At 52.4% G+C, this 17,314-nt stretch overlaps 1 protein-coding gene across 10 annotated transcripts in view; it reads left to right on the plus strand.

The window, feature by feature from the left end:
* Positions 1-12,274, plus strand: part of PHACTR1 (phosphatase and actin regulator 1) — a 528,218-nt gene extending 515,944 nt beyond the window's left edge. For all 10 annotated transcript variants that reach the window (XM_087858043.1, XM_087858044.1, XM_045811543.2 and 7 more), the window contains 4 exons: positions 2,111-2,172; positions 6,409-6,549; positions 8,615-8,691; positions 9,523-12,274. In XM_087858043.1, the coding sequence (XP_087714169.1) occupies positions 2,111-2,172; positions 6,409-6,549; positions 8,615-8,691; positions 9,523-9,538 (296 nt within the window). In that variant the 3' untranslated portion in view covers positions 9,539-12,274. The remainder of the gene's footprint in view (positions 1-2,110; positions 2,173-6,408; positions 6,550-8,614; positions 8,692-9,522) is intronic.
* Positions 12,275-17,314: the final 5,040 nt, after the last annotated feature.

Below are 17,314 nucleotides of genomic sequence, written 5' to 3' on the forward strand. Positions count from 1 at the left end.
CATGGCCCTGGGTTTGTAAATGGCTTTGAACTAAAGGTACAGATTCCAGAGGCGGCCACGTGTGGCTCCGCCCCGCAGGGGACCCTAGAAACACACACGGGGGAGGATGGCTCCAGGCTGGGCCACGGCTCCGAGGGGGCTTGTGGGATGAGGAGGCCCCGCCCGGAGTGTGAGGCCAGCAACCGGGAACGAGGACGAGGGGCCGGCCCCACGCAACACATGGACGGGGAAAGAGGCCGATTATTCTAGCAAGCCCAAAAGGGGCTGGGCTGTCGTCTGACGAATTAGCCGTGTAGCGCTGTAGCCTGTGCTGAGCCACTTAACGCCATGGCTCGTACATCCTCGTTTAGACCAAGAGCCCTGGAGCCGCCCCCTGGGTCCTCACTTTCCAGACTCGACCTCCCCTTTCATCCCCTGGCCACCTGCAGAAGCACCTGTCTGCGGTCTCCCTTCTTGCTTTCTGTCTCCCCATTTACCATGGATCACCTGGTTCCTACTAAGTTGTTAATGGCTGGCTAGTTTAGTGAGTTTTTATCCAAGAGAAACCTTCATTGTTAAGGGGAACTCTGGGAGGAAGATAAGATCTTTCAGTCCAGAGGAAGGATCTCTCCCTCCCTGCCACCTCCCTCCTTCCCTCCTTCCCTCCCTGTCTGTCTCTCGTGGGGGTGGGGGCCCTGTGGGCATGCTGCACTGGGGTCCTCTGGTGACCTTGGCCCACTGCAGGATGTGGGCATGTCTGGTGCCCCCGTAGATCCTGAACCCCCCCCCCCAGTCAGTCACAGTGGCCAAACGGTGCCCCTGGGGCGTCGCTCAGGGCCTGAGTCCGGCTCTGACCTGCCACTGTCCCTCCCAGTGGGAAGTGTGGCCTTCAGAGTGTGTGGTGTCTCCCCCAGCTGGCTGCTGCCGGGGCTGGTGGGGAGGAGCTGGGTGGGACCCCACTTCCATGCACAGGGGCCTCCCTCTTTTAAAGACCCGTCCTATCCGGAGACAACTGAATTGCAGGGGTGCAGTGGTATGACGAGTTAACTTACTGAAACGTAATTTAACAACAGTGATTTCAGCATGAGCGAGCGAGTGCCCCTGGGTGGTCTGAAGACCACCTGGAAGGAGACTGCTTTCATTATTGCCCCTCTAAAGTCAGGGGCTGAGAAGCAGAGACCCCCTCTGACACGGTTTGATAGACAATACTAGGCTCAGACCCGTGCCTCTGCCCCAGAGCCAGGAGGAAAGTGACATTCCCACGGTCGCTCGGTCGCTGGCTTTGCTTAGGAGGAGAAATAAGCCCTCATTCTCTGTCCCCCAAATCTCTGCTCCATCCCCCAGACCCTCTTACCTACGGCTCTTTAAACACCTGATGAGTAGGTCAGCCCACATACTAAGCTGGGAACATTTAGACTCCGAAGTCTTCTCTCCTGAGACACTCCTTAAAAAGCCTAAATGCAGACAATTGTGTCCCACACTCTGGCCTCCCACCTGCTCTGTGGACTTCTTGGAAGATTCAAAGAACTAATGGAATCAGGGCTTGCGAAAGGTGAGCGTTCGGGAATTCCTCCGTGCAGTCGGGCTGCACTGGGTGTCAGCCGTGCCTTATTCTGCTCCTGCAGCACATGGCGGGCACCCCCACGCCTTGGCCTCCTCTCTGGTCCCCACAGAGCACCAGACATGAGGCCACATCACAATGAGCCCCCAGCAGTCACTGGGAGGCCCGAGGCAGAGTTGAGTGGGCCCGGGGCTTGTCCAAAGCAGGGAGCCTTGCCTCTCCCCAGATGCCCACCTCCCTGCTCACAGCACCCCACTCTTGTAGGACCTACCTCCCTGCCTCGAAGCCACACCTCTCAGCCCAGCACTTCTGCCTGGAGACTTGAAACCCCCGTGTGGCATAAAGAAAACTAAGCGAGGCGGCCAGCCAGCTCACCGTCCGTTTGAAACCGTGCGGGCAGCTGGGCAAGCATCCCACAGGCAGGAGGGTGGCCGGGGAGAGGACAGGAGCTCGCTCCCCCCTTTTTCAAGTCATGAGGGGCTCGGCCTGGAGCCTGCGGACGTTCATGAGGATACCCCTGTGTGTGACACTATTTCCCAAAATCAAAAGCCCCTTCACTGTTTCTTGCAGCTCGGAATGAACAGGAGGAACAAGAGGAGAAGAGAGAGATCAAGAGGAGGTTAACTCGAAAGGTGAGCAGCTTCTCCAGATGGGAGCTGGGACAGAGGCCGGGCCGCCCGCTGCTCCGGTGCCCTCCGTGGGCCCCGGTGGCCTTGCAGGTGCCTGGCCCTGGCCCGCTGGAAGCTCTCTCGGGGGTCCTGCTCCTCAGGCACGAGAGCGAGCGGCTCTCTGGACTCGGCAGGACCTCTCCTGGGGACGGTGGTCAGCTCAGTTTCATGACCCACAGTCCCTCCGGCTGGTGACATTCTGTCGCCTGATTTGGGGACACCCACCCACCCCAAGCAACTTGACGGCAGATGCATTATATTTTCAATCACAGTGAATGTTCTTTAAAAATTCACCAGATTCACTAAAAATTCACCTCGCCAAGCCTTGGAAATTCATCGTCAAAATCAGTAGTTCAAATATAATGCAGTTTTGTGCTGTGACCCTGGGGGAGTAAGTTTCCCTCGCCTCCCTGGATACTATTCCTTACCTATTAACTGAGAACTGACTGTATTATTGCCAAATCCAATTTGAATTACTGATTAGGAAAAAGCCCAAAATACTGATAAATTTACTGAAGGTGTTTGAAAAGCACTTAAAGTCATAAAGCTAGAATGTTTACGTATTTTAACCCCAAAGATGGATGGCGTGGCAATGCAGAGTAGACCCAAATGGATCTAATTCTCTGTGAGTGGCCTAATGACAGACTCTTATTGGAGGCTTTTCTTGGATGATGTGGACAAGTATTAATTAATTGATAGCACACAAGAAATAATACTGTATTCTCTCTGACTACAGTGTTTGTAATCAGCCTCCTACAGTGACCATCTTGAAAGAAAGATACTCAAATCTTAGAGACAGTTAAGAGACCCATTAAAATTAATTTTTAAAGGTTTATTAATGGATTTCTCCCCCTAGAAATATTATGTAAAGGAAGAAATTCAGAGGTCCTAAAACCGCACACCAGTTATAAGGGTGCTGATTTGTGTCTCTTGGGCTTTCTCTCCCTTGGAGCGTCCCAGACAGCTGGTGACAAGCAGGTGCCGCCCCAGTTATGCCTGAAGGGCCGGATGACGGGCTGGCGGCCCCCTTGTGGGGACCTCACGGGAGAGCTAAGTGGCCCCACTTCATCCCAGTGCCCTCACCCAAGTCACGGTCTGCTTCTCTAAGTCCCTCAGAGCAGCCAGTCTTTGCACGCAGGGCATCCCTCTTCCCAGCCTAAGTAGTGTGGGGGCCTGGGGAAGAGGCACGGGCTTGTTTTACGTGTGTCCTTGAAATGACAGGCTATCCAGAGAGGCTGGTGACAACCCCTCCTTTCTGACACAGAAAGGTCTAGACTTAGGAAAAAAAAAAATTTAGATTGAATTTTCATCAGGTTCATTGGGGTTGATTGCTGGGCCCAGAAATTCTCCTAAATTTGAGGGGTTTCTTGCTAAAAACTTGTAATAGGACAATATGGCAGCATACATTTCGTTCTTACGGAAACTCAGCTGATGGCATCATTTGGCAGCAGGGCAGGGAGGGGGTTCCCGCCCCCCCATCTCCCTGAGGGTGGGTGCTGCTAGGGATAGGTGCCCCCAGAGAGCCCCTCGTTTTTGCAGGGCTCCGAGACAGGAGGACTGGCTCCTCTTCCTCCCCGGTAGGAACACTGCCGGCGAAATTCAGCGCCTGCCCTCCCCTGGCTTGGGGACTGGGACGTAATGAGTTTCAGGGCAGGGAGAACTGTTCTTAAGGGCGAGGCTGGAAGGACCTTTCAGCTGTGTTTCTGCCGCAGAGATGGGAGCCTGGCAGCAGGTAAGGGATTCCGTGTGGCCTCGGGGCCCTGAGCGGTTCCTTCCCTCTGGAGCCTTGAGCGCAGGAGACCGGATGCCAGTGGTGGTAGCTGCTTTTCGGTTATAGCAGCCTGAGGAGTTCTTCAGTACAGTTCCTTTTACTTTTAATGTGCTCATGAGAAAAATGAACCCCAGGAGCTGATGCTGATAGCAGCAGACCAGTCTTTCTCTTCAGCCAAATTGAGAAAAATGATATGTTCCATCTTTTAAGAAATGCCGGCCTCCCCCTTTCAAAAAAAAAAAAAAATGCTAGGTCACTGGATGGATGGGAAGAAGGAAGGAGGGAGGGAAAGACGGAGGGGAGCAGGGGACATGCACTTGGGTCAAGTTGTATTCATAGTGGGATTTGGGGCTCAAGTAATTTACTCTTCAGTATTCGGTTGCAAATGGTATTTCTGCCGTAGATGAAACCGTAAGGCTACCAGCCCCTGCTCGCTACCCTTTCTGCCAGCCCACCAGCCCAGAAACCTGGCTTTGGCCACAAAGATCATTTCCTCACCCTCTGAGGAGGGACCCCAGGTTCATGCGCCCCAAGAGCTACATCGGCCACTAGCCAGAGGCCCCTCTGGGCACAAGGAGCCAGGGCACGAGCCTGTGCTCCCAGGGGAGCGTCCCGGGGGGACACTGGTTAGTGGCTTCCACGCTGCCTGAGACACTGCCCCTGGAGGAAGTTGGTGCCTTCCTCACTCCCTCCCTCCCTTGGAGCGCCTTATTGATTTGAGAGACGCTGTCTAGTCTCCATGGGATTCAGGCATGAAAAAATAGTCCCTGACCTTTAGATCTAACATTTCGTTTTCTGTTCACTCCGGACTCTGCCATCAAGTCTATTAGTAAAGTATCCAGGTCACGATTTCCAGAAATAACAGCTAGAAATTCCAGGCTTAGCCTTGCTCTGGTCATGGTGCACTTAGAAATTCAGTTTGTCCAGCACCCTGTGGTAAATCTTGCCAGTCCTAAGAAATACTAGGGATTTCGAGTGGGAGTCCTTACATAGCGGGGGGGATATGGAAACAGTAAATGTTCGTATGTCCTTTCATGACAGTGCAAAAGCTCCCTGAACTCACATTTTAGAGAACACATTTTCGAGTCAGGACGGGCTGCCGCTTTCGTTCACAGCAACCCATAAAGCCTGGGGGACCTGTGGTTTCCTGCGACAGGCCCGCACTGCTGCCGGAGGGCCTGTCCCAGGAAAGCCAGGGCTGCCTCGGCGGAGACTGGAACTGCTTCGACGGGAAGCTGCACGTTATCTGGGCAAACGGGCCGGTGCCACAGCCCACGGGGCCTCTGCTCCCCAGACCTCCCCACCGCTGGCCAGCAGGGAGCTGCCGGCTGCTCTGGTCTTACCTGGAGCCTCGCAGTACCAGCTGCACTCTGCCGGTTACCAGCGGGCCGTCCTGTGACTGGGCTTGTCTGCGGCCGGCCAGCTGGCAGCAAGCTGGGGGGCACTCCGGAGCAGCCGGGGGTCTAGGGCAGCTGCAGGAAACAGAGCGAAAACAGCCGGGGTGCTTTGGAGTCCCTTGTGTGCGTGGGTTTGATAGGCCTTTGCGGTGAGATTGTTATCTGCCTGCATTTTCTATCTAATAGAAGTAAATACAGTCTAGGGCTTAGAGGAAATATTGCTTTTAAATAACACCGGTTAAACCTGAATGGACAGCCTCCTAAAGAAATAAACCTAGAGGCAGGAAATGATCATAGAAACGTCAGCCTTGTGCTGTTCAAGTACAAAGGAAGGGTGTAGTGACTAGGACGGGGAGGCGGTTAAGTCACTATGAGCTCCCCTCCTACCTGTCGCACCCCTTCCCCGCAGACCCATCCCGTGGGCCTGTCCCCCGGCTTCCCTGGCGCAGAGCCAGCCTCGCTCCGCATGTGTGGACCGGCTTTTCATCTGAACTTCTGGAGGAGCAGGGTCCCCTCGGACCTCCTGCATCATTCCCGCATCCCCCTGAACTTGCCTGTTGTTTGCACACACACCTTTCCTAAAACACACACACGTGTGTAAAATGACTTACAAACCCATCCTGCAGAGCACACTCCATTTGACACATGGTCATGGATTTACAAAACCAAAATGAGACAGAAGTGTGGTGTCAGGTGCCTGTCACCCGCTGGGAGAAGGGGCACAGGTGTGGGAAAACCCACACCCGCACAGACGGACGCGCGGCTCGTAGGGAGGCTCTGCGCGGTCGTTAAGGCGGAGACAGCCTGGCTGTCTATCCGGATGAGCCGGTAGATAGCTGCGGGGATAGTAACGCTGTGTCTGTCCTGGAGTTCTGGAAAAGGCCCAGGTCCAGGAGTCAGAGGCCCTAGCTCCCCAGCCGGGGCCGTCCCTCCCTCCCTCTCGTTGGGACGCGTTGCGTTGGCGGCCTCTCCTCGTCCCCACCTGGAAGCTCGCGGACTGACCGGCATCTCACCTGCGCTCCCTCCCTGCAGCTCAGCCAAAGACCCACGGTGGAAGAACTTAGAGAAAGAAAGATCCTCATCCGTTTCAGCGACTACGTGGAGGTGGCTGACGCTCAGGACTATGACCGCAGGGCCGACAAGCCGTGGACCCGCCTCACCGCTGCGGACAAAGTAAGCAGGGGGGCGGGGGGGGGGGCCTCGGTGCAACAGCGCTGAGCAGCGGCAGCTGCGTCCCGCCTCCGCCCCCAGGCCGCCTCTGCAGAGAGGTCGCCCAGCTGGCTCTTCACCGCCCTCGCGAAGGCCCACGCAGTCACATAAAATCAGGCTGCACAGCAGCGGGAGGAGAGAGAGCATGGGAGGCTGGGCCCAGAGGGGTCCACGAGCGCCGGGCTGCAGGCTCCGTGCAGACCTTCAGGGAAGAGGACGCTGTCCCCTTCACCCGAGAGGATTCACACAACCAAAAGAGACAAACTCACTGTGTCTGCAGTTCTTATAACCTGATGGTAGACGAGAAGCATCACAGAGAGGGCGAAACCTGCCTCACTACACCAGCCCCTCATCCATTTGGAAAACAATGATCTGAAATTGAGCTTGTTTTCTAGGAAATGCCGGGAGGCAAAAGAAGGGAGGCAAAAAGATGCATCGTTCTTGGGGCGTCTGGGAGGCTGTCGGTTAGGTGTCTGACTCTTAGCTCAGGTCTTGATCTCGGGGTGGTGGGTGTGGGCCCTGCACTGGGCTCCACGCTGGGAGGGAGACCTCGTTCTTACCCGTCCGCTAGACCCTGTAGCAGGCCGAACCTCTGCTACAGAATCCTTTGAGACTCTAGTCCAATCATCAAGAGGGACTGGGGAGCTCAGGGCCTTTAAAAAAAAAATGTCTAAATTAATGACTACATCCAATGTGCAGGTGACATTGGGGAGACACTGGGACCTTCTCTTGAAGAGTCCTGCCGTCACCCCATGAATTCCCAGGGCCAGTGGCTTTCTTATAAAAGTGGTGAGGTCATCTGCAGCGAGACTCTGGTCTGACCAATCTCAGGGAGCGTGAACGCAGGGAAGCTGCTACACTTGGGTGGGAATGATGGGATCAGAGGCAGACTTTCCAGAAGGGCTTCCCGCATGGTGGGTCCACCACACAGGTCCTGATGAATGGAAGCCTCTGCCCTCCTTTTAAACATAGCACTCCTCTTTTCCCTGTGCAGCCATCTGTGGTGAGTGACCCCAGGGACTGGCCCCACTGTCTACTAGTCACACACACAGACCCCAAAGACCCAGTCCCCAGGCAGTTGTGTCATGTAAATGGGAATGGAGGAAGGGGCCTTGGTCCTTGTTGCCTTTGGTTCACATTCTGACTGCAGCATGCTTGCTGACCGAGGATGGGGATCAGCAGAAGTTGAGGGAAAGTACAGCATGTCTCCACACACGCGTGCTGAAGTTGTGCGTAGCAGGCAGGGAGGGAACTTTCTAGTTCCTCACAGGCTGCTTCGGCAGAACAGGAAGTGGTGCCGAGGCTGATAAACAGGCACTTTGGGCGTTTTCTGGGGGGGAGCCCCGCTGATTCTACCTAAAGAATTTCAGCCCCTGGGGAAGAAGTGAGATTTTCTCCAGTGCCAGAACTTCTGTCCCACTCCCTCCTCACCAGTCCTGGCAGTCTGATGCCCGGCCCTCCCCTCCACCGCAGCTCATCCCTGTGGGCAGTGCTGGAAGGAGGAGGCCTCTCACACATAGCCCATGGCCTTGATGGATAGATCATAGATCACCTCAGAGTCAACAGAGCTGTAAACGAGTGAGGGCTTCATAAATCTAAGGGGGGGGGGGGTGATCACCCATTCCCTTACTTTGATTGAGGAATTTGACCCACACCTTCTAGAAGTATCCACCTGGAGGCATCACCATGCTTGTGGGCAGCTAAGGAAGGTGAGAGGTTGACATTTAAATGTGCCCTCAAGACCCCAGGAGTGTGGGGCAGATCTGCATGGGCTCTGGCTCCCTAGATGGCCACACTCCATGAAGAGAGGAAGACGACACTTTGGGCAATATGCCAGATCTCGCCATTTGCAATTTACATTTTAGCAGGAGGGGGATTCTTAGTAGGTTCTGGGTGATTTTTTTCCCTCGCAGTGAAAGAATTCATTTTCCGTACTTTGTCATATGGCTTTGTCAAAGAAAACAGAAACAAAAGGTGAACTCCCTCCGTCTGCCTCTTCCGCGTACTCACGGGCTTCTCTTCATTCCAGGCTGCCATTCGAAAGGAGCTCAATGAATTTAAAAGCACTGAAATGGAAGTTCATGAATTGAGTAGACATTTAACAAGGTTAGTGTATCGAGGGGTTCTTTTCCCCTTTTTTCCGCTCACACTGTAATATTTGCTTCCAGACGAAAACTCTCCCACCTGTGGCTAGGTCGCAGGTGGTGTGGCAGGTGTGCTGGGGGAGAAGGTGAAAGGTCAGCATGAAGATCCCCTGCAGTGACTGAGGCTTGGGGAGGAAGCACTACAGCCCAGGCTAAAAGGGTCTTCTGAAAGCCCTAGTGTTTAAATTATCCAAACAGAAGATCTGATTCAAGATCTGATAAGTGCCGACCACCAATAATGCCAGAGTGGGTTTTTATGGAAACTTAAGCTGAGAAGAAAAGACCGTTGACAGTTTATAACCAGTCAGGCCGAGCCAAACCTAGGCCAAAATACCAAATCCACGTGGCGCTTCCGAGGTGGGTTCGCCCCTGTGATTCCGTGTCCCCGTGGCCACCTTTGGAGAAATTAAAGCGCAGAGAGATTTGAGGGCCTGATGGAAGGTCCCGTGGCTGGCTAGCGACAGAGTCATCGACTTAATTCTTGTGACTCGTACTAAACAGTAACCATTTTAGAGAACCAGGACGTACCGGCTCTGTGGGGCTTGGCCTCAGAGACGCAGGTTGGGCGCTCCCCCTGGCTGCGGCGTCCAGGCCGAGAGCCGGCAGGGCTGTCCAGGGTGGCCCCCGGCAGCTCCAGAGTAAGCCACTCCAGAATCGAAGGTGAATTCCGTGGGGCTGGAGGACAGGGAGCGCTGTGGGCCTGTGCCTTCGGTTCAGCCCAGCACTCCTCAGCAACAGGGAATCTGGCACCTTTAAGAGCCCCCGGTCCTGATGTAATTATTTGTTTTCCTAGGTTTCACCGACCTTAACAGTCAAATTCCTCTTGAGTGCTATGCTGTCTTCAAAACATAAATTTATAAGAACCATAAGTGCTGGTATTTATTCACTTCCCCATTATGATGTAAATCTTCTGAACTGCCTTTTTTTAAAAAGAAGAAGAAGAGAAATAAAAGGAGACATGATCACGATTCTCTTTGCGAAAACGCGATGGTCACCGCTCCACGGCCAGAGCTGCTGGCGCTGCCGCGGACGCCGAGGGCACCGGCGGGCCGGACGGAAGACTCCCCGGCGCCCAGAGTGGCCTGGGCCTCTCCAGCCAGGCCCGGCAGGCCAGCCTGCCTTAGGCTCATTGAGGCCCCAGCGAACCTCTCCCCTAAAGTGTGTGTCACCTGGGTCCAAAGAAACCGAGGCGGTGGGTCTGGCCTGGAATGGACTGTGCAAAGCAAATGGTCGGGTGGGCCTTCTAGACTTGGCCAGACACACTGGCTGTAGGTGTGGCGTCCGGCTCAGGGGCCTCTGAGGAGGACGCTGAGAGGGAGCACTGTCCTCGGTTGCCCCTGCCCTTGCTCTCCCTTCAGCCGTCGTCCATATGGTGAACAGGAAGGAAGATGCTTTTCTGGGGGAGCCTGTGGTTGACCGTCGGCCCTGACCTGCGTGTGCTCCAGGTGTGGAAGGCCGGCCCCGAGCGCCTGTCCTGCCCCCGCGGACGGAGCTGAGCTGCCTTCCAGGGAGCTCTGGTGTAGGAGGGGAAAGCAGTCATTTGCTCGGTTCAAAAGAATCCACCCATGTGGGTCAGAAAAGCCAAATGCCATGGGGGATCTTATGCACACGGCCACTGCCGTGGTAATCCTGTGGCGTTGGTGCGTCTGAGCGTAAGGACCCTGTTGAGGACAGAAAGGCTGGGGTAAGGACACTGCTTGGCTGCTGTTCTTCATTTTCTCCACGCACCCCGGGGCCGGTGACCGTGCGGCCTGGAAGCTGAAAACAGCCTCTCAGTTTAGGACCAATGCATGCAAGCCAGAGACCAGTCCCTGGCAGACTGGCCGTCCGGTCACGGAAGGACTGGTACTCAGAACCACTCGATGGCCTTCTAGTCTCCTTTCTTTGCACTGAAGAGTTGCTGTGGAGGAGCTTCAGGGTTCGGCAGATGCCGGAATCGTGCAAACACCAGCCGCGCCTGCCCACGCTGTACCTTCCCACTCCTGGCCGGAGAGACACCTTCCTCTCCCTCGTGGTGCTGGTAAGGCCGATCGAAGGGGTCTCTCTCCCTGTCCCATTCACTTGGGACCCCAGAAAGGCAGTGTTCTTTTGACAGAGGGACACCAAGGACAGGATGTGCAGGGAGAGGAAGGACAGCCCCCAAACCCTAACGACTATCTTAACAAGACCCCTTGCAGCTTCCTTGGTTTTCCTTCCTACCAGAGCTCGTAGGGCCCTCAGTCCCACCACTCTGCCTGGCCTTCTGGAGCCGTCGCACGGTTACTGCCGTTTCTCCAGGTAATGGCTCGCTCCCCGCCACCATGCGCCCGAGAGTTAGAAGGTGCCAGACTGGCCTTCACAAAAAGGAGTTCCCCAGTTCCCACCCCAAAACGTGCGGGCAGCGTTAACTCCGGGGACGCACACTCACACGGAGGCCGTGTCATTTCCGCAGGCCTTCACGGCCCCTCCAGCCAGCACTAAGGCAGGAGCTGCGCCAGTTTTGGGGGGAGTGCAGGGCAGTTCTTGAGGCGGTGCCCACGAGCCTTTGCAGAGCCGAGCCCGCCGCTGCCCCGCCCCACGAGGGCGCCGTCACTAGATGCTTTTCTCTTTGAATGTGGAATCTGAATAGTTAACTGCCGTGGGAAGGTATTGTTCAGGGAAAACATGGTCGGGATCTTACTGTGGCTGTAAACACAGTCTTCCCGAAAGGCTTACTGACGTTTGAATGTGCTAATGGTAGGACGAAAGAGGTCGGGCTCTTTCGTTGGACTTTTTGACGGCAGGCATGTGTTCCAGGCAAAGGTGCCTGCCTTGCCAGGATTCTGGAACTCCCAGCTGGCCTCGTGCGGCTCCCAGGGCTCTGGTGTGATGGTCGGGCCTTGCCCGGGCCCAGGAGCGAGTCCAGAGAGAACGCCTTCCGTGGCCTGGACTCCTCCTTTGAAGGCCAACGGCTTCTCTGCTGGCTTCTCGGGCCTCTGAGGCCCTGGGAACGTGACGTCCAAATCGGTTTCCCTGCAGCCAGCCAGCCAGCCGCCCAGATATCCTGCCCGAAGTGCCCGACTGTGGCAGTCCGCCCTGAGCACGGAAGGCAGGGAACACAATTTCCACTTCTTGCAGAGCGCCCTTTCTGAGAAGTCAGTTGCAGGAATTAGGGGTGAACTTCCCGTGCCCGAGATGGCACTCACCATCCAGGTGGGCTAGCTCAGCCCAGTTTAGGGGGCTCAGCACCCTCAGTGGACCACAGCATGGGGCCTCTGCTTTTTCCTTCCGTGAAATCTTGAGGTCTTTATAGAAATCTATCCAAATTTTTTTTTGCCATATTATTAGGACAACTGGAAGATGTTACTTAAAAAAAATAAAAAGGTGAGACAGGCTAGGTGGTTTACGATGCATTCCTTTTCTGAAAAAGCCGCAGTTCTCAAAGGTCTTGTGCATATGCATTCCCAGCGGAGCCTTTCGTCATTCGGATTAGCGTGAGAGGAGAAATGTGAAATTCCTCAAATCTAAGGTTTCCCTCTCAAAATCAGACATTGCCCCAACCTCCCCCCACCACCTGTGACGGAAGGGACTGCCGTCGGCCTACTTGCTCTTTCAAAATTGCTGATCTGTTCCTCTCCAAAGGCCCTCAAAGCCCTGTGAGACTTTTAAAACTTCAGCCTTTATGTCAAATTAGAGAAACCAAACAACGTGATGGTAGATGTGATAAAAGCCTGAGTTTATTTTTCTCCCGCTTATGAACGTGTATTTATATTTGCCGAATGAATATCGTGGTGTGTGCTTCGATGAATGGGATGTCAGGCTCTCCCTGTGCACAGCGGTGGGTGGAGGTCACCTTAGATGACTTTTCTTCCCATCTGTCTGTTAATCCCCAAACCAGTAGCTTTTCCAGTTGCTTCCCGGGTGTCTGTACATAGTTTGTCTTTGTATCGGAGCGCTCTCCTGTGTTCTAATTTAACAGATGATGGCTGTATGAGGAAGACAATGTAAATAGAATACAAATTAAACTGGATCTCTATGGCCTAGGTTTTGTACATACAGAAACTGCATGGTATTTAAATTATTGTTTGTCTCTGATGATGTATGCAGTTTCTTTAAAAACAAACCAAAAAAAAAAGTCTAAAAAAAACCATTTCCTTGACTCTTGTGTATTTTATCCCCGCTGAAAACAGTCTGGCTGAGGACAGGGTTTGGGAGGAAGGCAGGTCAGCTCATCAGCAAACAGTAGGAGTTATGGAGACAGAAAACCACCTCATGTATCAGGTATTATTGGGGGGAAGGATGGCTGCACATAAATTAGCTTTCTAGGACTTTCGAAAATGTAGCGGCCAACCACCTGTCCTTGAATAATCTGGGAATAATGAATATAAATTACCTTGTTAAATCCATCCGAGTCATCTCTTTAATATCCCGTATCAGACAGCTGGCTGTACAGCAGCAGTGGGCGTCACTGCCCCAAAGCAAAGGCCCCAAACTACTTTGCTTTTGAGGACTTACCTCTGTCTCCAGGAGAAGTCTTGAGTATTTGCCCTGGAAAGCTAAGAATGCAACTTAACTTTCTGGTCCTAACTTGTCTTTTCGAAGGTTCTGGGGGGAGCAAGAGGGGCTTCAGTGCTTGCTGGCTGCGTTGTAGGTGGGTGAGGTTACTGGCCGTCTTCTGCTGGGTCAGGCCGTGGAAGCAGGTGGCTGTGGGGAAGCAGGGCCGACGGCGGTCCTGCCCCCCCGTGCCGTTCCTAGGAATCACGATGGAGGTCCTGACGCGCAGCTGTCAACTCAGGAAGTCTGGTGGGCCTGCGGTCTCTGCGTGTCTAGCTAGCGCTCAGGCCACGCTGGCGCTGCCGGTCCAGAAGGCCTGCTGCTCAGTAGCAGGGGCGGGAGGACAAAGGAGCTGCTTTGCCTTCACCTGGGAGTCTGCGGCCGCAGATCGGAATGAGCACAGGCGCTGCTCGTTCCCGTGCTGAGCAGCGGCCACAAGCCCCCGTTGGCAGTTACCTTGTGCCGCGCCGCGTCAGAGGGCACACGCTCTCACCTGTGCTGGCGGAGGGGCTCCTGGAGCAGGACTAGTGACAGCAGAGTGGGCGAGTGGCTACAGAAAGGTTTCCAGGTTTCAGGCTGAGCGCTTCGCCCCCATGCTGCCCTCTGCTCACCCGCAGAGCAGAACAGGACTTTAATACATCTCAGCGGCAGAACAGGCTACAGATACCCAGGGGAGTGACAGACCTCTAAAGAAAAGACTCGGCCCTGCAAGAGGGAAGGAAACTGACCATCATCCCGAGGGAGCCCTTTCCGAAGTAAACAAAGGTCATGGCTACCCATCCCCAATAGGTAGAGGCGGCCAGTGTGTCCGTCTGTCAGATCTGTTTCGTCATCCTAGGACAGACAAGCGGTGGCTGTGTCACAACAAAAATTTGACCGAGTCACTTCTCTGGGCCTCAACTTTCTCACCTGGCAAATGGGAACACAGATGTCCTGGCTAGCCTTTGGGGCATCAGCTTTCTAGGACTTGGACTTAACTGAATTGTAAGACACTAAGCCCTTAGGAAAGAGTAAGCTTTAGAGGAGTCCTGCCAGGGCAATCTTTAGGAGAACAGTTTGGATTCCTCTCCTTCAGACCAGCCACAAGTCTGACATGCATGCCTGCTACCCCTCCTTGCCTTAGATGGCCCTCTTGGAGGGCTCGTTGGCAGTGGGCGCTGCCTCCTCTCGCATGTGCCTTCGTGGGGGCTCATCCTGAGGCTGCCATCAACCAGACTACCCTATGCTGTCCTGCCTTCCCCCTTCCTCTGGGCAAAGCACCCCGGGGGGCCTGTGGACCTTGAGCAGTGATGCTTAGGTTGTCCTCTACAGCACCCCACCTTTGGGGCTGCATCAGGGATGAGCTTATACCTGACAAGTAAGCAAAAGGAAAGGTTTAACACCAGAAACACTAACTGGCTCTCTTCACATCCTTAGCACTCCCCTGGCCTCAGATGAACCACATATCTATAGCAACAGCTCAGATCTACCCTGAGCTCCTGGCCTGGGTTTCCAAATGGCACAAAGCAGCAGTACAGCATAGATGTTAGGGACATACGGTGCTGCTGTAGCAGAACACCCTGGGACCTCCCGGCCCATCAGGTCACACCCTGTATGGAGCCCCCGAGGACCCTCAGGCTGTGCCTGCCTTGGCTAGGGCACCCCCCATGCAAAGCACTCTGGGCTCCTTCAGCCCACATCCCACTGCAAGCTTCAGCTGCTCGCCAGAGCACCATCTACATGGAGCACCCCAGCACCCCCTGGTTTGTGCCCACCTTGGCTCCTGCTGCCCCATCAAGGTGCCCCGTGCATGGAACATCATGGGACACCCCAGCTCATGCCCACTTCGGCTCAGGCCATTCCAGCAGGGCAGCTCAAGCACTGTCCTGGGACCCCCCCAGCCCATGCCAATCACTGCTCTAGCCAACCAAAGTCACCAGGCACACACATAGTCTACACAGGGGATGACCACACATAAAACCATTTCTTCAAATTGAGGAGAAGTAGCTGCTCCCCATAATTCATATAAATGAACACAAAGTCAAGCAAAATGAGAAGACAGAGGAATATGCTCCAAACAAAAGAACAAGATAAAACCTCAGAAAAAAGAGAAGGAAATGAAACTAATCAATGTACCTGATAACGAGTTTGATGTAATGGTCACTGAGATGCTCACAGGACTGGAAAGAAAAGTGGATGAATTTAGTGAAAACTTCAACAAGGAGAAAGAAAATATGAAAAAGAACCAGAATTGAAGAACACAATAACTGAAATAAAAAACACACTAGAGGGAATCAACAATCGATTAAAGGAGGCAGAACATCAGCAGTCTGGAGGACAGGGTGATGAAAAGCACACAAGCTGAACAGCAAAAATAAAGAACTTTAAAATGAGGATAGGCTAGGGGGTCTCTTGGACAACATGTCCAACAAACAAACATTGGCATTACGAGGGTTCCAGAAGGAGGAGGGAAGAGAAAGGGGCAGAAAACTTGTTTGAAGGAATAACAGCTGAAAATTTCCCTAAAGTGGGGAAGGAAACAGACCTCCAGATTCAGGAAGCACAGAGAGTTCCAAACAAGATGAACACAAGCAAGTCCATACCACAACACAGAATAATTAAAATGCCAAAGATTAAAAATTAGAGAAATTTAAAAGCAGCAAGAGAGAAGTAACAAGATACGCACAAAGGAAACCCTATATGACTATCTGCTGATCTTTCAGCAGAAAGAAACTTTGCAGGCCAGCAGCGAGTGGCATGATATATTCAAACTGCTAAAAGAAAAAAACCTACAACCAAGAATACTCTACACAGCAAGATTATCATTCAGAGGGGCGCCTGGGTGGCTCAGTCGTTAAGCGTCTGCCTTCGGCTCAGGGCGTGATCCCAGAGTCCTGGGATCAAGCCCTGCATCAGGCTCCCTGCTTGGCAGGAAGCCTGCTTCTCCCTCGCACACTCCCCTTTCTTGTGTTCCCTCTCTCACTGGCTCTTTCTTTGTAAAATTAATTAATTAATTAATTAATTAATTAATTAAATCTTTAAAAAAAATAAATCTCTGAAATCTGAAATAAAGCCCCCTGAAACCAATGCTTAAAAAGAAAAAAAAAAAAAAGATTATCATTCAAAATTGAAGGAGTTTCCCAGACCAAAAAAGAGAAAAAAAAAAGTTGAAGGAGTTCATCATCACTAAACCAGCCTTATAAGAAATTTTAAAGGAAACTCTTTAAGTGGAAAAGAAAAGGCCATAATTAGAAGAAAATTGTAAAAGGAAAAAACGTCATGAGTAAAAGCAGACATACGGTAAAGGTAGCAGAGCAATCACTGATAAAGCTAGTGTGAAGTTAAAGACAGAAGTATTAAAATCAATTAACTAAAAAAATTAAGGGTAATCACAAAATTTTAAAAAATGTAAAATACACATACAAACTGTGGAGGAGGGAGTAAAAATACAGTTCTTTTAGAATACATTCAAACTTAAGTGACCACCAACTTACTACAGACTGACATATATTTAGGATGAAGTAGGACTATATGCGAACCATATGTGAGGTTTATATGAACCTTATGGTAACCACACACTAAAAACCTATAATAAAAAATAAAGCCAAAGAAAACCAAGCATAACAACAAGAGAATCATCAATCACAAGAGAGCAAGAGAAGAACTACAAAAACATCCAGAAGACAACAAAATGGCAACAAATACCTATCAATAATTACTTTAAATGTAAATGGTCTACATGCTCCAATCAAGACACAGAATGGCAGAATGGATGAAAAAACAAGACCCGTCTATATGCTGCCTACAAGAGACATCGGATCTGAAGACACAGACTGAAAGCAAAGGGATGGAAAAAGACATTCTACACAAATGGAAGCGGGGGAAAGAAGCCAGGTAGCAATCCTTATATCAGACAAAATAGACTTTAAACAAAGACTGTAATGAGACAAAGGGCATTATTTCACGATAAGGGGATCAGTCCAGAAAGAGGATATACAACAATTGTGAACATTTACGTACCCAACGCCAGAGCACCTAAATCCATAAAGCAAGTATTAACAAACATAAAGGAAGAAACGGACAGTAATGCAGTA

The sequence above is a fragment of the Ursus americanus genome, chromosome 32, assembly GCF_024610735.1.
Source record: "Ursus americanus isolate L20-20 chromosome 32, mUrsAme1.1.p, whole genome shotgun sequence".
Classification (NCBI taxonomy): domain Eukaryota; kingdom Metazoa; phylum Chordata; class Mammalia; order Carnivora; family Ursidae; genus Ursus; species Ursus americanus.